Below are 24,965 nucleotides of genomic sequence, written 5' to 3' on the forward strand. Positions count from 1 at the left end.
TGTGTTTGGACACAGCTGGTCAAATGGTAAAGAGCCTACGTCAGTACGTCAGCTTCGGCTGTCAGCACCAATATGGCGGCGGGGGAGGCCGTGTTGTTGCTAGGAGATGGGATGCTATTTAATGGCCGGGAAGTTAGTATGTTGACGCCGCTCCAAGTAGACGTCTATCGACGAAACCGGTAGGGCGGAGTCTTCAACGTCATTACGTCATTTCCGGAGCCAGAGCCGTGGAACGCGGAAGCTTCCCGGCGTACACCACCACTGATCGAGGACAGCCTGATTCTTCCTTGTGAGTTACTATACGGTTTTTCTATACACGTTTGCGATATGATACCAGAGGGTTCCACTCTCTGTATTTTTCTTTGAGGACCACACTTCAGGAAATCAGAGGGAGTGAAGGAGCCCCTAGACGATATCCATTATAGAAAAGACTCACCAGGTTGTATATAGGGTGCGACACCTAGCGGCCACGCAGGTATCTGCAACCCAGATTTCTTCTGTTTTACCCGCAAATTGCTTGCATTGAATGGCTTTAAAATCTATCTTTTCACTTTTGTTCACCAAAGCACAGAGGGTTTAAGATTTCTTTATTGTGCACAATCACTTTAAACCTGTCTTTTAAACAGGTCACTCCTTTAATGAAAAATAAAAATATCACCGTCTTGTCTTTAGTTTTGTGTCTTTTTTTCATCAGCACTCTGCACTTTGTTATTTGCAATTTTAAAGGCACAGAGTATGTACTCTCACTAAAATTGGTTTTTGAAAAACCATGAGTCACATGTGCACTTTATAAGTTATACCTTATTAAAAAACAGCACATTCAGCACTTTTAATTTTATATATATATTTTGTATATATTCCTTATGATTTTTATACCACTATTTATGACATTTACTCACCAAATGTATTTATGCTTTTAACACGGTAGCGCCGTTCACAACCCCGCTTGCACACATTTCATTCTTTAACCCTTTTGGGTTTGGTTGTTGGCAGCTTACACCGTGATCTTTCAACCTACACTCACTGCATATTCCATAGCGCTGGTCACCTTAGTTTTTATTATATACTGCTGTGTTCTAACCTGCTCTTCAAAAATCACCAATTAAAGGGAAAAATAAAAAAATGTCATTCATACGTTACTGTGAGATACACCCTTTGGATACTGTTTTTCTATTCTGCTATTCAATAAAAACCCATTTAGGGAAAAAAATTAAATTGCGGCCTAGTCTGAGTCTGCATATGTTACTTTGAGAAACACCCGTTGTATACTGTTGTTCTATTCCGCTATTCAATAAACACCCATTTAGGGGAAAAAAACGTTCATGCGTTTTTGTTAGTGAATGGATTTACAGCTGCAGAATTATTACACTCAGTAGCCTTGTAGAGAATCTGTTGAACAACATATCCAACTCTCAGGACTTCATCACCGTGTACAGCCTGTTATATACTATATATATATTAATAGATGTTTAATGGAGGGATAGAGTATATGAGGATATATAGATGAGAGACAGGCTATTGTATGGTGAGCACTGGAAGTAGTATTAGGAGAGTTGCAGGTGATGGTAAAGCAGATGTCAAGTATAGTGCAGATGGTAAGAGGACACAGATGGAGTATACTTAGACAGAGTAACCTAGTACAAGGATAGTTGAAGGTAGTCCCAAGAGCTAACAGTCTATGCAGATGATAGTGAATAGATAGATACAGATAGTCTTGGTAATTGCAGTAGATGACAGTAGGAGATTGGTTAGCAAGAATCCCCTGCGGGGTACTTATCACTTAGATAGGTTTAGGAATAACAGTGTCCATTGGAGAGGGGTGATCCCGTAGCGAGATACGGATCACCAGCGAGGTTTCCGGCTTCAGTTCAGCAAGGGAGGTATGTCAGCAGCTCCGACTTCTCAGGCGTAGGTGCGATGAACATGTGGGTTTGAACGAGCGATGAGTGAGAGCAAACCGGCGATTGAAATAGCCGCTCATAGCGGCGCTCGGCAATGATGTCATCCGGTCTTAAAGGTATATGCGTCCTTTGTTACACAAGATGGGACGCAATTAGGAGAGGAGAAATATGGAGACAAGGGTACCAGAGGTACCGGAACATTACAGTACCCCCCCCTTAAGGCCGGCTCCGGAAGGCCTCTAGAACTGGTTTTTCCGGATATTTCGAGTGGAAATTGCGAATCAGTCTGGGGGCATGTATATCGGAGGTATCCAGCCAGGTGTCATCTTGGGGCCCATAATTCTTCCATCGCACAAGATACTGGAGTCTTCTTCTATTGAAACGGGAATCCAAAATCTCTTTTATCTCAAATTCTTCTCCACCTTCCACTTGTACAGAAGGTGGAGGTGAGATAGTAGGCCTTATTCCTTGGTTAGGAACATGGGGCTTCAGTAGAGACACATGGAAGACAGGATGTATCTTGAGGTCTACTGGCAATGTGAGTTGTACTGCAGCTTTTCCAATAAGCTTCTCTATTGGAAAAGGTCCCAGAAATAGAGGTCCAAGTTTTTTACTAGGGATTTTTAGTCTCACATTTTTTGTAGAAAGCCAAACAAGATCCCCAATGGCATATTGGTGAGAGGGTTTCCTACGGAGGTCGTAGTACTTTTTTTGTTGGCTATGAGCATGAGATATGGTATTGTTGAGTAATCCCAGAGAATCCTTTATCTGGGCAAGATAATCAGATGCCACTGGATTACTTGATGGCAAGATACGTGGAGGAAGGAGTGTGGGATGAAACCCATAATTCAGGTAAAACGGACTTTGCTTAGTAGTGCTATAGTAGCGTTGTTATAGGCGAATTCCGCCAGCGGGAGGAGATCTGCCCAATCGTCCTGTAGATACGAAGTATAGCAACGCAGGTACTGTTCAATGCACTGGTTAACTCTCTCTGTCTGTCCGTTGGTCTGAGGGTGGTAGGGAGAAGTAAGATTACGCTCTATTCGCAGTATCTGACATAGAGCTAGCCAAAACTTTGAGATGAATTGTGAACCACGGTCAGACAGCAGTGTTTTTGGAATACCATGTAACTTAAAGACATGTTTCACAAGTAATTCCGCTGTTTGTTTGGATGAAGGTAGTTTTCGGATAGGAGTGAAATGTGCCATCTTGGTCAGATGGTCCACTGATACCAAGATGGTGTTGAATCCTTTGGAAGGTGGTAGTTCCACTATGAAGTCTAAAGATACCACTTCCCACGGAACCTGGGGTATCGGTAAACTACAAAGTAACCCTGATGGTTTCGTGTTGTCAATTTTAGACCTTGCACAGATATCACAAGATGAAACGAACTTTTTTACGGTTGTCTTCATGTCTGGCCACCAAAATTGCCTAGTGAGTAGATTGAGAGTTTTAGTCATACCCATATGTTCTGCCATAGGTACATCATGCGACAATTCTAAGATCTTGGTTCGCATAGTAGGGGGTATGTATAATTTATCGTTGTAGTAGAGGAAGCCTTCTGCGTCAGTAGTTAGTTGTGGTGGAGGTGAATCCAACCCTATGCTGTGCAAAATCTCCTCCTTCAGGGAGCGAACGACTCCGATAATACGCTCAAGTGGTATTATAGGAACTGAGGGAACCTCAGTGCAATCTTTCTCGGCTAGTCGTGAGAGTGCATCCGCTTTTTTATTTTTGTCTGCGGGGGTGTAAGTTACTAAAAAATTAAATCTCAGAAAGAATAACGACCACCGTACCTGCCGGTGGGAAAGAGTTCTATTAGTCTGAAGATATTGAAGGTTTTTGTGATCAGTATATATCAGAATTGGCAATTGAGTGCCCTCAAGTAGATGTCGCCAATTCTCTAATGCCAGTTTTATGGCTAATAACTCCTTCTCACCTACTGGGTAGTTCACCTCGGGGCTACTTAATGACTTTGAAAAGAAAGCAACTGGGTGAAGAGGTGAGGTGTTTGTTGGTCGTTGTGAGAGAACTGCTCCTACTGCCATATTAGACGCATCTACCTCCAAGATGTATTGAAGGGATGGGTCTGGATGGCATAGTATGGGGGCAGTAGTAAAGCTTGATTTCAGCAGAGAGAATGCTCCATTTGCTTCTTTTGTCCAATTAAATGGTTTCTTCGTGCTTGTAAGTTGTGTGAGAGGTTTCACAATTGCAAGTTTTTAATGAATTTCCTGTAGTAATTAGAGAATCCTAGGAACCTTTGTAATGCTTTGCGAGTGGTTGGCACAGGCCAATCCAGAATGCAGGATATTTTGCTCATGTCCATTTTGATTCCACTTTTAGATATAATATATCCTAGGAATAGTACTTCCTCTTTATGAAACAAACATTTCTTTGATTTAACATATAAGTTATGTGCAAGTAGTCTTGACAACACAAGTCTCACATGTTTTATGTGCTCACGTAAGGAATGAGAATAGATAAGTATATCGTCCAAATATACTACCACACAAACATCAAGCAAGTCTCGGAATATCTCATTTATAAACCGTTGGAAGGCTGCGGGAGCATTACATAGCCCAAATGGCATTACAAGGTACTCAAACAGTCCGTATCTGGTTCTGAATGCCGTCTTCCATTCATCCCCTTTACGGATTCAAATTAAATTGTATGCCCCTTTTAGGTCCAATTTTGAAAAGAAAGAAGCCCCACGCACCTGTTCGATAAGTTCAGGAATAAGAGGTAAAGGATAACGATCCTTTATTGTGATGGCATTTAATTGTCTGAAATCAATGATAGGCCTAAGGCTAGAGTCCTTATTGCGGACGAAGAAGAGCCCAGCAGCAGTGGAGGAAGTAGAAGGTCGGATGAATCCTTTTGTCAAGTTCTCATCCAGATACTCCTTAAGGTGAGAGAGTTCATCCTGTGAGAGAGGATATACATGTCCGTAAGGCAACTTGCTATTAGGGAGCAGATCGATACAACAATCATAGTCCCTATGAGGAGGTAGCATTTGAGCGTTTTTCTCAAGGAAAACCTCCGATAAATCTTGATAACACTTAGGAATAATGTCATCCGGCAGTACAGACAGGATCCTATCATGTGTGGGGAGGTTACACGTCGTCTCACAATAGTGAGAAGAGAAGGCTAACGTTCTTGTTTTCCAATCGATGATTGGTTGATGAGATAGATACAGATAGTCTTGGTAATTGCAGTAGATGACAGTAGGAGATTGGTTAGCAAGAATCCCCTGCGGGGTACTTATCACTTAGATAGGTTTAGGAATAACAGTGTCCATTGGAGAAGGGTGATCCCGTAGCGAGATACGGATCACCAGCGAGGTTTCCGGCTTCAGTTCAGCAAGGGAGGTATGTCAGCAGCTCCGACTTCTCAGGCGTAGGTGCGATGAAAATGTGGGTTTGAATGAGCGATGAGTGAGAGCAAACCGGCGATTGAAATAGCCGCTCACAGCGGCGCTCGGCAATGATGTCATCCGGTCTTAAAGGTATATGCGTCCTTTGTTACACAAGATGGGACGCAATTAGGAGAGGAGAAATATGGAGACAAGGGTACCAGAGGTACCGGAACATTATACCTAGTCTGCATATGTTACTGTGAGATACACCCGTTGTATACTGTTGTTCTATTCCGCTATTCAATAAACACCCATTTAGGGAAAAAATATTAAATTGCGGCCTAGTCTGTATCTGTACGTGTGAGATACACCCTTTTAGATACTGTTGTTCTATTCTGCTATTCAATAAACATCCATTTAGGGGAAATAAAGATATTAAATTGCGGCTTAGTCTGTATCTGTACGTGTGAGATACACCCTTGTATATACTGTTGTTCTATTCTGCTATTCAATAAACACCCATTTAGGGGAAAATTAATAATTTTGCAGCGTTTGCTGATTATGTTACTGTGAGATACACCGTTTAAATTTGTTTGCCGCATCTCCTTCCACCACCGAGGATTGCAGGGCGCTTACGTTTGCCTCCTGTTGCTAACTCCTCCTACTACGCTTCTTCATCCTCTACCGCCTCCGCATCCGGAGCAGTGATCATTTCCAAGGCTTTCAGGGCAGTCATTCACAAGTGGCTCCGAGGGTGAGTTCCTGCACCCACAAACGCCAGGTACACAATTGTCCAGCAAGGGCACAGTTCTGGAGGATGACGAGGTGGAGGATGAGGAGGAGGAGATGGAGAAGGAGGAAACATGTTCACAGCAGGGTGGCACCCAGATAACAGATAACAACAGATACTACACTTGATCTTAGCCAAAAGGTCGAGAAGCGATGCTGGTGGCATTCCCACCTGACAGCGGGGGCACTGTGGAAGCACAAGGCGAAGGCAGAGGAGGAGGAGGTCGCCAACGCAGCCAGGGCACCGCCAGCACCTCAGAAGGCAGGGTTAGCATGTATGAAATGTGGAAAAGCTTTGTCGGCACGCCACAACAACCAGAACCACCAGCTGTTTTTTTTTTAAGCCCATGGGTTGTGTGAACACACTCAGACTATCACCCGGTGGGTGCATAAAAACTGCACACCAAAAAAGTGAAACACAAAAAGTGCACAGGGGGTACACAGGGTCCCTGACCCTGATCCCCCAGGGCGCAAGGCTCCTGACAGGGAATGGGGTACTTACACTGGCTAACCTGGCTGAAACCAGGCAGCCCCATTCTTTAGGAGGTCTGCTGAAACAGACCACCCCAAGTACTAGGTGGGGCTCTCCCGAAGAGAGACCCCATGAGAGAGGGCGAACCAAGCCAGAAGGCCATACCCACTCCCATGTCTTTTAGGGACAGGCCCAAGGACCTACACCCTACTAATCACGCTGTGCAAAATAAAGTGTACCGCCACAATAAAAAACACAAAACGTGAGACACACAACACATAAAAGTGGGGAAAGGGATAGTGGAGAAGTGCAAGGTTAGTGTCACGTTGCAATACTATGGCAGACCCTTTGGCCCTGGAATAAAAAATTCCTGTGGTCCTGACTCCTGACCAAAAGGCCCGGCCCTAGAGGCAGGTGTGAAAAACGTGTGTAGGAAGTGCAGTGTCCTTGGTGCCATACTCATAGTGTTGCCACCCACTGTGAATTATAGCACCCCTGGATTGCCACTCCAGGGGCACATACACCACAGGCTTTTCAGAATCCCAGTCCCTGGCAAGACCAGTGCAGCCCGTCCCTACCAGAAGGCCTCAGAACTTAGACAGCTTTGGGAGAGCCCGGCCCACAACCAGGGACACATACCTTTTCCAAAGCCAGACTCAACCCAGAAGGGGGAAAAAAAAACCCTTCCGCCATCACCATTCCTTGCCATATACCATATACCATATACAGTTCCTTACCGTTCCTTACGTACTATACACGTACTGAATGACGGGTCTGCCCCCTTTAACTTCTGGGTCTCCAAATTGGGCACATTGCCTGAGCTTGCCCTTTACGCCTTGGAGGTGCTGGCCTGCCCTGCAGCCAGTGCATTATCTGAATGTGTATTTAGCAGAGCTGGGGCGTTCTCACAGACAAGCGCAGCCGCCTGTCCAGAGCCAATGTGGACAAGCTCACGTTCATTAAAATCAATCAGGCATGGATCCCTCAGGACTTGTCTGTACCTTGTGCAGAATAGACATGTATACCGGCTTTACCCAGCCATTGTTGTATTTTTGATCTTTCTCACTCTTTTGGGTGTACCCTAATTTAAAAAGAAATAAAAAAAAAAAAAAAAAACGTGTTGGCTACCTCGTCCTCCTCCACCGCCGCTTCCACCTCCACCGCCACATCCATCGCCCCCTCAACCTCCTACTCCATATGGGCCTCGTCCTCCTAGATAAAGGTGATTTTTTTTTTTTTTTGTTTTTTATGTTATTTTCATTTATTTCCCTATCCACATTTGTTTGCATGCTTGCCATGCTCTTAAGAAGATTTTGCTGCCATTTGCAGCCTTCTAGCCCTTTCCATATTTTTTTTTAGAGCCATTTTAGTGCTCAAAAGTTCAGGTCACCATTGACTTTAACGGGGATTGGGATCGGGGTAAAGTTCGGGTAAAGTTCGGGTCACGAACCCAGACTTTTTTTTCAAGTTCGGCCGGACCCGCCGAACCTGGACATCCAGGTGTTCGCTCAAGTCTAATGATAAATCATATTGCAAACAACCCCAAACCAGCCAGGCAGAGAAGATAATACATGAGGAGGCCATACTTGTAGCATGGAGCTCCAATGACTGAGAGAAGATGTATTAGAGTTCAATTATGAGAACCCCAGGTCAGCCAACAAATGGTAGAAATGCTTCACCACAGAGGTTCACCCACAGAGGGAATATACAGCCCACAAGAGACAAGCAAACGTTTTTTTAAAAACCTGTCAAGAAATTGGTATTCAATACACCAGGTAAGGTTCTAATATCTAAATTTTACTACAAATATCTATCGACCCCAACCATTTCACTATTGTATACTTACATATATTCATACTGTAAACAGTTCACCTAGAGCACCCAATTATTACAAAATGTATTTTTATTTGTCAGGGATCTCACTTCCCTCCAGATAGAAGAGGGGAAAATTTCCTTCAGTATAAACACAATAAAAAAAAAAAAAAAAAATTAAATAAAAAAAAAAAACCTGCGATATCCACAAAGGGAAAAATTAAGCAGGAAAAAGGAACTCAACCTAGAAAGACAAAGATTATAATCAGGAAAAAAATTAGGTTGAAGGATTATAAGAGGTGCATGAAAGTCAGCCAGCCCCCCAGTCTGATGTACTCACCCTCCAGTCTGTCACCAACCAAGTAGACCTGTCTCTTGATACAAAGAACAGGGGTTTAGTTGATACACATTTGCAAACGCATGTGAAAGCTGCAGAGCCACTTCACGGCACCCTGTTAAATCTGCAGTCCTAACACTCCTAATTTAGTGTCTCCACACTGGGAGCACATGGCTGCTAATGGATGGATGGGGGAACAGGTGAGAGGGAGACAGCCCAACCTCCCCCAATGCACCCTCATCCATGACTGGTCTGTTGTCTCAAAACTCAAATAACTAAGTTGTAACGATGGTACAAACTGGAAAGGACTAGCTGAGAAGCATTACACCTCCATCCCTTTGGTGGATGCAGTATAAAGACAGATAGGGATTTTATATATGGGGCATGGCCTGTAAAGCACGATGCCTTTCAATCCCTACTTTCCTATTTGGGACTTTGTGTGAGACAAGCAGATCATGCTGTTGGTCTCCATCCCTGTATACGGAAAAATAAGGTCAAATCAGACTGCATCCACCAAAAAACGCATGAAAATTGCACGGTGGGACTTTATATGAGGCACCAAGCTGTAGGCAAGGCGTCTCCATCCCTGGTTGCTTAAACATAATAGGCTAGGTGGGACTTTAAGTGAGACCCCAGCAGGTAGTGCCCGGCGTCTCCATCCCTGTATCAAGAAAAAAATGAGGTTGAAGGATTGTAAGAGGTGCATGAAAGTCAGCCAGCCCCCAGTCTGATGTACTCAGTCTGTCACCAACCAAGTAGACCTGTCTCTTGATACAAAGAACAGGGGTTTAGTTGACACACATTTGCAAACGCATGTGAAAGCTGCAGAGCCACTTCACGGCACCCTGTTATATCTGCAGTCCTACACTCTTAATTTAGTGTCTCCACACTGGAAGCACATGGCTGTTAATGGATGGATAGGAGGCAGGTGAGAGGGAGACAGCCCAACCTCCCCAAACCCACCCTCATCCATGACTGGTCTGTTGTCTCAAAACTCAAATAACTTATTAAGATTATAATCAGGAATCTTGTAATAAGCAAAGCCTCACTTGGTGCCATGAACCTAAATAGTATTTACCTTTGACAATTGCAGGGAGTGCACCGGCGCTCAGAGAGTGCTGACAGACACTGAGGCTAATAGGAACAGGGCTTCTTCCCGTCAAAGCGGGATGCGGACATAAGCTTCAGCAATTATTCCACCCTTTACATCCAAAAAGAGGAGCTTGGTTTTAATATCTACAACATGGGTGTCCAACCTTTTGGCTTCTCTGGGCCACATTGAGTGTAGAGAAATTTTCTCGGGCCGCATATAAAATATATACTATAGTTAAGGTATATAAGAAATAAAACGCCACGTGCCCTTCCCGCGACACCACCCCCCCTTCCCGCACTAATTTAACACAACTAGAGGATGATCAAATGAAATGGAATCAGTATACAGAGGTTTACTTCTTCTGAGAGATTTTAAAGGAACATTCTAACCACCATGACCACTTCAGTGATTTGAAGTGGTGATAGTGGTAGGAGTCAGAAACACTGCACATGCTGAGATATTTACAGTTATGTGCTGGAGGATAGTTTCACCCCTAACACATATGACTTAGGCAGCCAGAAAATTATTATTATTATTACATGTATGGACAAGGACATGACATATTATGACAAAACACAACTAGTTATTAAAAAACATATTGCAACAATTTACACACGCAAATGCACATACCTTTTCTACATATTTTTCAGACTGCTGGCGGTTACTGCTGGCAGATACTGCTGGTGCGATTACTGCTGGTGGGTGAAACTGGCAGTTACTGCTGGTGGGTACTGCTGGTGGGTAGTGCTGGCAGGTACTGCTGGCGGTTACTGCCGGCAGTTCCTGCTGGCGATTACTGCTGGCGGTTACTGCTGGCGGTTACTGCTGCGGGTAATGCTCTTGGGTAATGCTGGCGGGTAGTGTTGGCGGGTACTGCTGGCGGGTAGTGTTGGTGGATAATACTCGTGGTTACTGCTGGCGGGTACTTCTGGCAGTTACTGCGGGTGGGTAATGCTGGTGGGTAGTGTTGGTGGGTACTGTTGGTGGGTACTGCTGGCGGGTAGTGTTGGTCGGTAATGATGGCCGTTACTGCTGGCGGGTACTGCTGGTGCAGTTACTGCTGGTGGGTACTGCAGGCAGTTAAGATTGGGGGGTGATATGTGCGCTGTCACTTGGGTATTCAAATAGGAGGAATTCCTAGAATGTATTGCAGCTGATGATGATAATGAGATTAGGATAAAATCCTATCCTACCTGCAGCCAGCCATGGTAAATTCACTAAATACCAATCAATATCAAATCGCAAAAGCACCGACTCACTTTTGCGATATGATACTGCAGGCAGTTACTGCTAGTGGGTAATGCTGGCGGTTATTGCTGGTGGTTACTGCTGGTGGGTACTGCTGGCAGTTACTGCTGGCGGGTAATGCTGGTGGTTACTGCTGGTGGGTACTGCTAGTGGGTAGTGCTGGCGGTTACTGCTGGTGGTTACTGCTGGTGGTTACTGCTGGCGATTACTGCTGGCGAACACTGCTGGTGGGTAATGCTGGTGGGTAATGTTGGTGGGTACTGGTGGTGGGTAGTGTTGGTGGGTAATGCTGGCAGTTACTGCTGGTGGGTAATGCTCATGGGTAATGCTGGCAGTTACTGCTGGTGGGTACTGCTGGCGGGTACTTCTGGAGGTTACTGCTGGTGGGTAATGCTGGTGGGTAATACTAGTGATTACTGCTGGCAGGTAATGCTGGTGGGTAATGCTGGTGGGTACTGCTGGCACTGCTGGTTGGTAATGCTGGTCCTGCGGTTACGGCTGGAGGAAGCAGCGTTTGCAGTAGAGAGCAGAGCCGCTGCTTCCTGTATGGCTCCTGTCACAGGCAGAGTACATTTCATATCACTCCGCCTGTGACAGAGCCGGAACTATACAGGAAGCTCTGTCACGGACTGCAGACATCCTAAGTCTCCTGCGGCAGCCGGGAGATCGCACGGCACTTGTGGGTGTCCGTGAGCCGCCGGCCAAAGGCCGGAGACTCCCGCAAGTCGTGGGAGACTTAGGATGTCTGGAGTGTCGCGCCCGGTGGGCCGTATTGCTTGCGGTTCCGGGCCGCATGCGGCCTGCGGCTTGGACATGCCTGACGTAGATGTAAAATTAAATATATATATATATATATATAAAACATATTTTCCTATTCAAAATAATTGTGTTAATAATATTGTTGCATTAGAAATGTATACTCACCTAAGGGCGTTACCAGATCTCCTAACATTACAAATACAGTGTGTATATATATATATATGTATATGTATATTAGAAACATCACATGGCCATGACTGTATCATGAGAAAGTGCACAGTCCTACTACAAGTTATTTAGAACAAATATATCACTGGTCTTAGAATGACACTTGGTGGCTAGGAGAGGCAATGCCTACTCAAACAATTGAATTCATATTTAGCTACTGGAACCAATGCTAAGAAGTTCCACCTACTAAAATTTGTATTAGCTTGTTGTCCAGAATGGTATATAGGACCAGGAGAGGAAGCCGTATAGACACTTTATTCACACTTCATACACTACAGGACTTCATTCTCACTTCAGGTCACCTGACTCCATCACAATTCATTCATAGCTCATGCCCTTATCATCAAGCCTCATCCTTTGGCACTTTGAGGACGCCATGATGCAGCTCCTCCTTAACGAGACACCATTTTGGGAAAGGCACCCATCTTAACCGCTTGCCGACCGACACAACGACTATTTACGTCGGCAGTCAGCCCCTCACAGGCAAAGTGACGTAGGGCTACCCTAGAGCCTGTGAGGCTCTAGGGAGCGAGCGCGCGCCACCGGAGGCGCGCTCCCACTCCCGCGCGGTCACGGACCCCCCCTGCGCGTGCGCCCGGTGGACTCGAAGTCCGCCGGGCACTCGCGATCGTCAGTTACACCGGAAGAAAGGCAGGCGGCTAATGTAAACAAAGCCGCCTGTCATTCTCCCCTGTGTAAAAATGGAGATCAGACGGTTCTACTTTGTAGGACCGTTGATCTCTGTTCTTACACTAGTAGCCACAGCCAATCACAGTTAGAGACACGCCCCTAGGACACACTTAACCCCTCCCTCTCCAATACAGTTAACTCCTTCACTGCCAGTGTCATTTTTATAGTAACAGTGCATATGTATAGCACTGATTACTGCACTAATGTCACTGGTAACCCCAAAAGTGTCAAAATGTCAGTCAAGGGTCCGATCTGTCCGCCGCAATGTCGCAGTCCCGCAAAAAAAATCGCAGATCGCCGTCATTGCTCGTTAAAAAAAAAAACATCAAAAATGACAAAAATCTTTCCCTTTGTTAGTAAACACGATAACTTTTGCGCAAACCAATCAAAATACACTTTTTGCAATTTTTTTTACCAAAAATATGTAGCATAAAACAAATTGGCCGAAAATGTTAAAAAATTTAGATTTTTACATTTTTTTTGAGGATATTTCATATAAAAAAATATGAAAAATATTGTTATTTTTGCAAAATTGACGCTCTTTTTTTGTTTATAGCGCATGATCAAAAAATCGCACAGGTGATCAAATACCACCAAAAGAAAGCTCTGTTTGTGGGGAAAAAAAGGACATCAAATTCTTTTAGATACAGAGTCGCACGTCAGCGCAATTGTCCGTTAAATTCACACAGTGCCGAATGGCAAAATAGGCTCTGGTCAGGAAGGGGGTAAAATCTTCCGGGGCTTAAGTGGTTAAGGGAACCTAATAACAACCATAGTAAGCCAGCAGTCATTTTGGAACGGTTATTATGTTATATTGATCTTTGCCTGATTCATTGAATATTTGAGAATACTTATTATTGATTTTAGATTATTATTCCCCCGATTTAATAATCATTTTAGATTTTTGTTTAACTTTATTTTTTGTTTTTACAATTTTTAATCATCTTTTGTTCGGCACTATAGTAGCGTACCATTTTTACGTAGTGTAACCCTTGCTCCTTCTGCAGAGGGGTGACTGTTGGCTTCGTACATCACAGACTTCTTGTCTGGTACATACATGGTTATTGTGTTCATGAGATTAAATTAATCCTTTTGTTCCATTCACATTGCTTACTGTAGCAAAACCCATTAGGGAGCATTGCCTAATAATTTTGTATTTTATTTAAGATTTTGTTTGTCATTCATAATCTAGCCATTTATTATGAATACATGTCTAGTGAATAAATATCAATATTTAGTCTGTATTCATATTGTTTGATCTGTTTTTTTTTTTTTTAAAGAAATTTGATTGGTAAAACTACTCATTATAATTATCGTTAAGGCAATTCTCCAACATTAGTTAGCATAGATGAGTTAGGAGTGGAAGGGCGACAGTTTTAAGGCTAGTTAGGCTGAAGTTGAAATTCTGCTTTAACTGTGCCCTCATCACATATTGGTTGGCAGTGCAGTGGCAAAGTTCTGCTAAGAGTGTTAGTACATGAGCTATGTGGCTAAACCTGCACTAAAGGACTATAGCCTCAGTGAAAAAAGATAATATATTGATGAGCAGTTTGAGAACTTACCTACTGTTTGGATACCAGTTTTGAATCTCATTAAAGTCAATGGGAGCTGAAAGTTAAAAATATAGTAATGGCTATTTACTGGCTAAATAGGCAAGGAATTAACAAAAAAATGGCATGGGGGTTAAGCATGGAACATGTGCCAAAATATACTGTATAAACATATATAGGACATAAATTGGTGCCAGACTCCAGATGCCAATGACAAAGAGAACTCCCACCACATCCCCAATGTATATAGAGATTAGAGAAAAAGAAGGTGTCTCCAAACACAACGGACCCTCAATTGGCCCCACGGGACCCGCATGTATATATAGGATGCACCAAAAGGTGGGACTTTAAAGGTGGGGTTCACTTGGTGTATGAAGATAAATAACAGTAGAGAGTAATAAGATAAAATACAATAATTTTATTGATACATAGATAACAAGAGAAATTGATCAAAAAAGACACTGAGCATCGATACAAATATTCCAGATTATGCAATAAAAACGAATTAGAGAACCATATCTTAGAATAGCAGGGTCACACAGGTCCGACATGTTTCCCTGCCATTTTATGGGCTTCCTCAGGGACCATAGAGACTGGTGACCTTCAAATAGGTTCTAAATACAAATGTCATATTATGAGTATTATACATATTATTTGTTTTTTACATTGTAGAAAAATTAGACATAAATCATTCATATAGATATGTCAAACCAGACACTCACCAATGTAATAAAATTCGGGGCATAAATAATGGATCAATGAGCAATGGCATAATCTGAATAAAATTCGGGGCATAAATAATGGATAATAAAATTCGGGGCATAAATAATGGATAATAAAATTCGGGGCATAAATAATGGATATACAGTGGGTATGGAAAGTATTCAGACCCCCTTAAATTTTTCACTCTTTGTTATATTGCAGCCATTTGCTAAAATAATTTAGGTTCATTCTTCTTCCTTATGAATGTACACATAGCACCCCATACTGACAGAAAAACACAGAATTGTTGACATTGTTGCAGATTTATTAAAAAAGAAAAACTGAAATATCACATGGTCCTAAGTATTCAGACCCTTTGCTCAGTATTTAGTAGAAGCCCCCTTTTGATCTAATACAGCCAGGAGTCTTTTTGGGAAAGATGCAACAAGTCTTTCACACCTGGATTTGGGGATCCTCTGCCATTCCTCCTTGCAGATCCTCTCCAGTTCTGTCAGGTTGGATGGTAAACGTTGGTGGACAGCCATTTTTAGGTCTCTCCAGAGATGCTCAATTGGGTTTAAGTCAGGGCTCTGGCTGGGCCATTCAAGAACAGTCACGGAGTTGTTGTGAAGCCACTCCTTCGTTATTTTAGCTGTGTGCTTAGGGTCATTGTCTTGTTGGAAGGTAAACCTTCGGCCCAGTCTGAGGTCCAGAGCACTCTGGAGAAGGTTTTTGTCCAGGATATCCCTGTACTTGGCCGCATTCATCTTTCCCTCGATTGCAACCAGTCGTCCTGTCCCTGCAGCTGAAAAACACCCCCACAGCATGATGCTGCCACCACCATGCTTCACTGTTGGGACTGTATTGGACAGGTGATGAGCAGCGCCTGGTTTTCTCCACACATACCGCTTAGAATTAAGGCCAAAAAGTTCTAGTTTGGTCTCATCAGACCAGAGAATCTTATTTCTCACCATATTGGAGACCTTCAGGTGTTTTTTTAGCAAACTCCATGCGGGCTTTCATGTGTCTTACACTGAGGAGAGGCTTCCATCGGGCCATAAAGCCCCGACTGGTGGAGGGCTGTAGTGATGGTTGACTTTCTACAACTTTCTCCCATCTCCTGACTGCATCTCTGGAGCTCAGCCACAGTGATCTTTGGGTTCTTCTTTACCTCTCTCACCAAGGCTCTTCTCCCCCGATAGCTCAGTTTGGCCGGACGGCCAGCTCTAGGAAGGGTTCTGGTCGTCCCAAACGTCTTCCATTTGAGGATTATGGAGGCCACTGTGCTCTTAGGAACCTTAAGTGCAGCAGAAATCTTTTTGTAACCTTGGCCAGATCTGTGCCTTGCCACAATTCTGTCTCTGAGCTCTTCAGGCAGTTCCTTTGACCTCATGATTCTCATTTGCTCTGACATGCATTGTGATCTGGAAGGTCTTATATAGACAGGTGTGTGGCTTTCCTAATCAAGTCCAATCAGTATATTTAAACACAGCTGGACTCAAATGAAGGTGTAGAACCATCTCAAGGATGATCAGAAGAAATGGAAAGCACCTGAGTTAAATATATGAGTGTCACAGCAAAGGGTCTGAATACTTAGGACCATGTGATATTTCAGTTTTTCTTTTTTAATAAATCTGCAACAATGTCAACAATTCTGTGTTTTTCCGTCAATATGGGGAGCTGTGTGTACATTCATGAGAAAGAAGAATGAACTTAAATGATTTTAGCAAATGGCTGCAATATAACAAAGAGTGAAAAATTTAAGGGGGTCTGAATACTTTCCGTACCCACTGTATACATATATTTTTTTTTCTGTTTGGTGGGAAGCAGCATTTCTAATTAAGCATAAAGGGCAGAATTCAAAATGATACATTCCATTAAAAAACAAAATTGGGAGCAGGGCCGCTGATATTAGGGGACCACCAGTCTTCCTGTAGGGGGCCCAGGCACACAGGGGGGCCCCAACAGCACGGGGAACCAGAGCGGTCAAGTGGAGGGGCAATTACAGAAGGAAGCCCTGTGCGGCTCTCTGCTGCAGCTGAAAGCCAGTTTCTCCCTCTCCTGCCAGCTTTCAGCGATTGCAGAGAGAGACACAGACACAGGGCATTGTTCCTGTAATTGCTTCTCTGACACCAATCCCCATCCATTTTCTGCCTGCTCCTGATCTTCTGATCCCTCCCCTCCTTGTGTGCCCCCCTTTCATTTGGTTGGTTTGAGGCAGGCTGGTAAGTAGAGCTGGAAATTTTCATTGGATTTGTTTGAAATGCGTCAGCCTTCCATGTGCTCCTTGCTGTGAAGGCCTGTTATAGGTTGGGGTAGTGGCCATTTGTTTGTACTGTTGGAATACTGGAGAGGGGACCCCCGACCCAATTGTGCTGCCATTGTGCTAAATGCTGGGTGTCACCCCTGTGCCTTGAAGAAGGGATCGGCTCCCTCCAGGCTCACCTGCACTCTGCATATCCATTATAATGCATGTGCTTCTACCATGGAGACTCTCAAAAAGGTATAGAGTTAGGACTGCAGATAATACTGGGGTGCCTTGGAGTGGATCTGCAGCTTACGCATGCATTTGCAAATGTGTGCAAACTAAACCCCTGTTTTTAATGCATACTAATATACAGAATAATTCAGTTGGTTTGAGGCTGGTTGGTAGGTTGAGCTGGAAATTGTCTTTGGTTTTATTTATTCTAGCTGTGAATGGTGCATCTGTATGATGTATACAACTTACTAAAGGAAAACTGACACTTGCAAAGGAAAAAAAAATAAATGTAACCACTTTACCACCGGAGGATTTTCCTGCTTTACGTCCAGGCCACTTTTTGCAACTTGGCACTGTGCAACTTTAACTGACAATTGCGTGGTCATGCAATGCGGTACCCAAACGAAATTTACATCCTTTTTTTCCCCACAAACAGAGCTTTCTTTTGGTGGTATCTGATCACCTCTGCGCTTTTCACTTTTTGCGATATTAATAAAAAAATAGCGAAAATTTTGCAAAAAAATTGACATTTTCTACTTTGACAGTTAAAAAATATCCAATATATTCAATTTTGTCATATATTTAGGCCAAAATGTATTTAGCTACATGTCTTTGACAAAAAAATTCTCAATGAGTGTATTTTTCACCGCTTTAAGACCGGAAGATTTTACCCCATTCCTGACCAGGCCATATTTTGCGATTCGGCACTGCGTTATTTTAACCGACAATTGGTCGTGCGACGCTGTACCCAAATTAAATTTATCTCCTCCTTTATATGTCCTTTTTTTCCCCACAAATAGAGCTTTTTTCTGGTGGTATTTGATCACCTGTGCGATTTTTATTTTTTGCGCTATAAACAAAAAAAGAGCGACAATTTTGAAAAAATAACAATATTTTTCACATTTTTTTATATGAAATTTCCCCCCAAAAAATGTAAAAATCAAAATTTTTTAACATTTTAGGCCAATTTGTTTTCTGCTACATATTTTTGGTAAAAAAAAAAATCGCAATAAGCATATTTTGATTGGTTTGCGCAAAAGTTATCGCAGCTACTAACTACGGGAAATTTATGTCATTTTTATTGTTTTTTTTTTTTTAACTAGTAATGGAGGCGATCTGCGATTTTTTTATTGCGGGACTGCGACATTGCGGTGGACAGATTGGACCCCTAACTGACATTTTTGACACTTTTGGGGGTACAAGTGACATTACTACAGTAATCAGTGCTATAAATATGCACTGTTACTGTAATAATGACACTGGCAGGGAAGGGGTTAACTTTATTGGTGATCAAGGGGTTAAATGTATGCCTGGTGCTTACTGACGTGTGTGGGGGGAGGGGATTGTGCGACACAGGGACAGATCACAGGTTCAGCTATGCTGAATCCTGTAATCTGTCCCTGCCTGTCACATAGGAGATCTTTTTCTCACTCGATCCCCAACGATCGGGGAAGAGCGGCGGTGATCACCGCCTCTCCTTGCCTGGCCCAACTCCCGCTGTGTCTGAATACAGTGGGAGCGAGCCTCCAGCGGCGCGCACGCGCCACTGAGAAGGGGGGGAGTCCAGCTACGTAGGTCTACATCGTTGGACGATAACGAGCTACTTTGCCGCAGTACCAGCTCAGTGAGCGGTTGGCAAGTGGTTAAATTGCTTGAATATGACAGCGCCCAGCTGCTTCGTTTTTTATTTTTTCCATATTATTGATGAGGGTCTGGTATGGATGTCAATTGGGGACCCTTCACAAAAAATAATGGGGGTCCCCCCAAAATCCATATCAGACTCTTATCCAAGCATGCAGCCTGGCAGTCCAGAAAGGAAGGAGGATCATTCAGCCCACCCTCTACTGAACCATACCAGGCCACATGTCCTATACATGGGCAGGATTCCTTGCCAGGGGGACCCTCCCAGCAAAACATCTGTTGCCATGTTGATAAAGACAAGGGTCTCTTATCCACAACCCTGGCCTGGTGGTTGTGGGGGTCTGCCGGTGTGGGGGCTTATCAGAATCTCAAAGCCCCCTTTAAAAATAAGGGGGCCCCAGATATCACCCCCTCACCAATGGGTAAAGGGTACATGGAAGTTAACATATGGGTAAAGAGAAAAGACTGAAAAAATGAAAATAATTGCAGTCATCAGCTTTAATTTTTGTTAAGGTGCTATTATAATATTATTTTTATTACATTTATATATTATTTGTCCTGGGTTTAGATGCACTGTAAAGATGACTTTGACATGACATAAACCCTATTCTGAGGTTTTTTTGACCACAGCAGCATAGACGACCTCTTCGTTCTGCTTTGGATTCTCAACTGGATGTTTCTCCTTCAGTTTGGTTTTGTTTAGTTTGGCATATAGAAGGTTACCCTGGGGAAAAATTAAGAAAACATAGGTTCCATACAATTAAATATAACATAAATCCCTGATCCACAAAAGAAAAAAGAATCATATAAGATCTAGCTGGCACCAATTTTTATTTTACAAAAAAACTACAAATACACAAAGAAATAAAATAACTGCAACACTCCCCTGCCCTGGTGCCCAAATACTAAATATATCACTATAAATTAATTTAACAACTTAAGCCCCGGAAGATTTTACCCCCTTCCTGACCAGGGCCTATTTTGCGATTCGGCACTGCGTAACTTTAACGGACAATTGTGCGGTTGTGCGACGCTGTACCTAAATTAATTTGGCGTCCTTTTTTTCCCACAAACAGAGCTTTCTTTTGGTGGTATTTGATCACCTGCGCAATTTTTTGATCATGCGCTATAAACAAAAAAGAGCGTTAATTTTGCAAAAATAATATTTTTCACATTTTTTATATGAAATTCCCCCCCAAAAAAATGTAAAAATCTAAATTTTTTAACATTTTCGGCCAATTTTTTTTTCACAAAAAGCGTATTTTGATTGGTTTGCGCAAAAGTTATCGCGTTTACTAACAAAAGGAAAGATTTTTGTCATTGTTGTTTTTTTTTTTTTACGCCTAATGGCGGCGATCTGCGTTTTTTTTTTTGCGGTACTGCGACATTGCGGCAGACAGATCGGACCCTTGACTGACATTTTTGACACTTTTGGGGTTACCAGTGACATTACTGCAGTAATCAGTGCTATACATATGCACTGTTACTGTAAAAATTACACTGGCAGTGAAGGGGTTAACTTTTTTTTGGAGGGAGGGGTTAAGTGTGTCCCTAGGGGCGTGTTTCTAACTGTGATTGGCTGTGGCTTGATGTGTAAGAACAGAGATCAACGGTCCTACATAGCAGAACCGTATGATCACCATTCTTACACAGGGGAGAATGATAGGCGGCTTTGTTTACATTAGCCGCCTGCCTTTCTCCCGCTGTAACGGACGATCGCGAGTGCCCGGCGGACATCGGATCCGCTGGGCACACGCGCGGGGGGGGGGTCCGTGACCGAGCGGGAGCGCGCATCCGGCGGCGCGCGCTCGCTCCCCAGAGCCTCACAGGCTAGCGACGTATATCTACGTCGCTTGCCCTGTGAGGGGCTGACTGCCGACGTCAATAGTCGTTAGGCAGTCGGCAAGTGGTTAAAATAAATCAGTGTACAATAAATATAAACACCAGACACAAACTGTGATCACAGTTAAAATGATCACACATAATTTAAAATTAATTCTAAAACCTCCATTAGTGCTCTTGCTGTGCAGTAGATAAATAGAAAAGTTTCAAAAGTCCAAAAGTCCTGTGTCAGCTCATAACACCTCTCAAATTTACTTGGAACACACCAATCTAAAGATTCCACTGCTGTTAGCAGTAATCCTCCTCTGTCTTGCTTCCCCCAATCACATTTTTTTTGGTAAGGATTAAAATCTATTTTTTAGGGAAGTAAATTTAAAAAACTAGTAGTAGCTAATTAGTCACATTCGGCTGGTTTTGTTCTGTAATGTTGAAGACTCTTTATAGTATATTCAAGCTAATTTTTCTGGTTTTAATGAGTCAGGAGCATACTCCGGTATTTATAAGCACCCAGGTAGCACAGACACCTTCATTTCATCATCATGGAATGTGTCAAGGCACATGTTGATTGCTCAAAAACAGGATGATGTGAATGTTGTAGAACCCACCTGTTCAAGTTACAAAATCCCATCCTAGTTGTCAAGAAGCCTACATAGATGTTAGTCCTTCAGTTTACATATCTGGAGTTTTAGAAGAGCTCAAAAGGATATTTACCAAACATATCATAACTGTGCCTTTCAAGCCTAGCAATACACTGAGACAGAAGCTTGTGCATCCAATAAACTCAAACACAAGCAAAGTAACTTGGTATATGTAGTGCAGTGTAGTCAGGAATTCAAAGACCTGTACTCTGGGAAGATAAAGAAGATAAAGAAGCAACCTGTTGAATATTGAATTGTATAGCTTAACATAGAAGGGGTAATTCTACAGTTCAGGAGGACTTAGAAGTTTTCCTGCACATTGAGGATAAAGGACATTATTGAGGAGTGGACAGTGATGTGCATTTTTTGGACAGAGTGGACAACTGGTTCGTAAAAGGCGTAGGAAGAGGCCATGTATGTCAGGATGGAACAACTATCTCTGAACAAGAGTGGTAGCCTTCAACACCTTCTGTATTCTACCTATAGTGCCATTTTACCATCCCTTCCCAATGTTTTGAAACAAAATTCACACCTTCGACCAAATAAACTGAAGGAATACCATCTATGAAGACATCCTAAAATCCTTGTACTATCAACATCTATCTTTTCATGGTGATTGAATGAAGGTGTCTGTACCACCTGTGTGGATATAAATACTGGGATATGTTTTTGATACTAGTTCTGAAGAAGTGCTTGGATAAGCCATGAAACACCTTTATAATTACAGAGAAAGTCCAGACGTATGTGACAAACTACTACTAGCTTTACCATGACACAGATAAAGGAGAACCTTTACAGAGCAAATCTAAAATATTTCTGTGGCAAGCGGGTAGAGCGCAAGGTCCCTATGTTACATGTTTTCCAAATCCAGTTACTTAGTCAGACACAAGGCTTATAAATGAAGAAACAACTTCCTTTATCTCACCTACTTGAGGCAAATTTTCCTTTTTTTATTGTGCCTCACATTTCCCACCCCAGACACTGCAGCTTGCCATGGGCAGAGGCAGTGCTGTCATGAGTGGGGATAGGTGTGGATAGCTGCTGACTAACCAGCTATAGGCTTGTGAATCAGCAGTGACAATCCTAATAATGAATAACTATACCCCCTGTAATATCTTCTTATCTCACCTAGGTCCAAGCAGACACAGAATACCTAAAGCGGCTGTAAACCGCTGGTTGCTTTTTCTTTTTTGGACCTGCATGGTAAAGGCATACTTGCACAATATGTGAAACTTACCTGAAAACAAAGCCCTCCAGTGATGTGATGTAGGCTGGCGGCAATGCCCATCTTCTCCTGGACTTGGACTCCGGCTGTGTGACAGGCTGGAGCCGCGATGACGTCACTTCCGCAAATGTGCAGGGGAGCTGTCATTCGTGGCACAGGTATCTTAAGGAACGGCATGGGTGGCCATTCCCTCAGAGCACATGCACCGATGACTTCATTGGCTGCATGCAATGCAAATATCGCCTAGATGGTACATGTTTAGGAGATATTTACAATACCTATAGGTAAGCCTGATTATAGGCTTACCTATAGTGTATTCGGAAAGTATTCACAGCGCTTCATTTTTTCCACATTTTGTTATGTTACAGCGTTATTCCAAAATGGATTAAATTCATTATTTTCCTCAAAATTCTACAAACAATACTCCATAATGACAATGTGAAAGAAGTTTGTTTGAAATCTTTGCAAATTTATTAAAAAAAAAAACCAAAAAAAATCACCTGTACATAAGTATTTACAGCCTTTGCCATGACACTCAAAACTGAGCTCAGTTGCATCCTGTTTCCACTGCTCATCCCTGAGATGTTTCTACAACTGAAGTCTATCTGTGGTAAATTGACTTGACTTGATATGATTTTGAAAGGCAAGCACCTGTCTATATAAGGTCCCACAGTAAACAGTGCATGTGAGAGCACAAACCCAGCCATGAAGTCCAAGGAATTGTCTGTAGACCTCTGAGACAAGATTGAATGTAGGCACAGATCTGGGCAAGGGCACAGAAACATTTCTGCATCTGGTCCCAATGAGCACAGTGGCCTCCATCAACTGTAAATGAATGAAGTTTGGAACTTCCAGGACTCTTCCTAGAGTGGGCCACTCGGCCAAACTGAGCGATCGGAGGAGAATTGCCTTAGTCAGGGAGGTGGCCAAGAACCCGATCATCAATCTGACAGAGCTCCAGCATTTCTCTGTGGAGAGAGGAGAACCCTCCAGAAGAACCTTTTCTGCAGAATTCCACCAGTCAGGCCTGTATGGTAGAGTGGCCAGACGGAAGCCACTCCTAAGTAAAACACACATGACAGAATGCCTGAAGTTTTCCAAAAGGCACCTGAAGGACTCCCAGACCATGAGAAACAAAATGCTCTGGTCTGATGAAACAAAGATTGAACCTTTTGGCCTGAATGGCAAGGGGCATGTCTGGAGGATACCAGGCACCACTCATCCCCTGGCCAATACCACCCCAACAGTGAAGCATGGTGGTAGCAGCATAATGCTGTGGGGATGTTTTTCAGCGGCAGGAGCTGGGAGACTAGTCATGATTGAGGGAAAAATGAATGCATCAATGTGCAGAGACATCCTTTAAGAAAACCTGCTGCAGCACACTCTGGACCTCAGACTGGGGTGAAGGTTTATCTTCCAACAGGACAATAACCCTAAGCACACAGCCAAGATAACAAAGGAGTGTTTACGGGACAACTCTGTGAATATCCTTGAGTGGCCCAGTCAGAGCTCAGACTTGAATCCGATTGGACATCTCTGGAGAGATCTGAAAATGGCTGTGCAACGACGCTTCATATCCAACCTGATGGAGCTTGAGAGGTCCTGCAAAGAAGAATGGGAGAAACTGCCCAAAAATAGGCGTGCCAAGCTTGCAGCATCATACTAAAAAAGACTTGAGGCTGTAATTGGTGCCAAAGGTGCTTCAACAAAGTACTGAGCAAAGGCTGTGAATACTTATGTGCATGGGATTTTTTCCTTTTTTTATTTTTAATACATTTGCAAAGATTTCAAACAAACTTTGTTCACATTGTTATTATGAGGTGTTGTTTGTAGAATTTTTAGGAGAATAAACAATTTAATCAATTTTGGAATAAGGCTGTAACATAACAAAATGTGAAAAAAGTGAAGTGCTGTGAATACTTTCCGGATGCACTGTATAGGTACAAATTATAGTTTAGAGTTTACTTCCTCTTTAAGAGTGTCAAGGCTACTCTATATTCAAGAGAAATGCATCATTGTTGTTCAGAGGAAGCTGTTCTAGGTGGAGTTCACTGACAGAATTAACATATATTTATGGGGTATTGCAGAGATACAAATAGATAAGAAAACCCATCTATTTATTAATGTTTTCACCCAAGATTCACAAAACCTTTACCCCATATTCATGCATTTTTCAGATTGAATTTTAAATTGACTCCTTT

General features: G+C 42.9%; 1 protein-coding gene across 2 annotated transcripts in view; it reads right to left on the reverse strand.

Annotated features, from left to right (window-relative positions):
* The window catches only part of LOC309551920 (uncharacterized protein), a 199,725-nt gene that overhangs the window by 85,633 nt on the left and 89,127 nt on the right, over positions 1 to 24,965 (reverse strand). The window contains exon 10 of one of the 2 annotated variants that reach the window (XM_082252640.1): positions 19,612 to 19,783. The exons of the other annotated variant lie outside the window; for it this stretch is intronic. Within the exon in view, the coding sequence (XP_082108766.1) occupies positions 19,664 to 19,783 (120 nt within the window). The 3' untranslated portion in view covers positions 19,612 to 19,663. Of the gene's footprint in view, positions 1 to 19,611; positions 19,784 to 24,965 lie in introns of those variants that run through there. 2 annotated transcript variants of the gene reach the window in all.

This window comes from Pelophylax lessonae (assembly GCF_965119305.1).
Source record: "Pelophylax lessonae genome assembly, chromosome: 4".
NCBI classification, from domain to species: domain Eukaryota; kingdom Metazoa; phylum Chordata; class Amphibia; order Anura; family Ranidae; genus Pelophylax; species Pelophylax lessonae.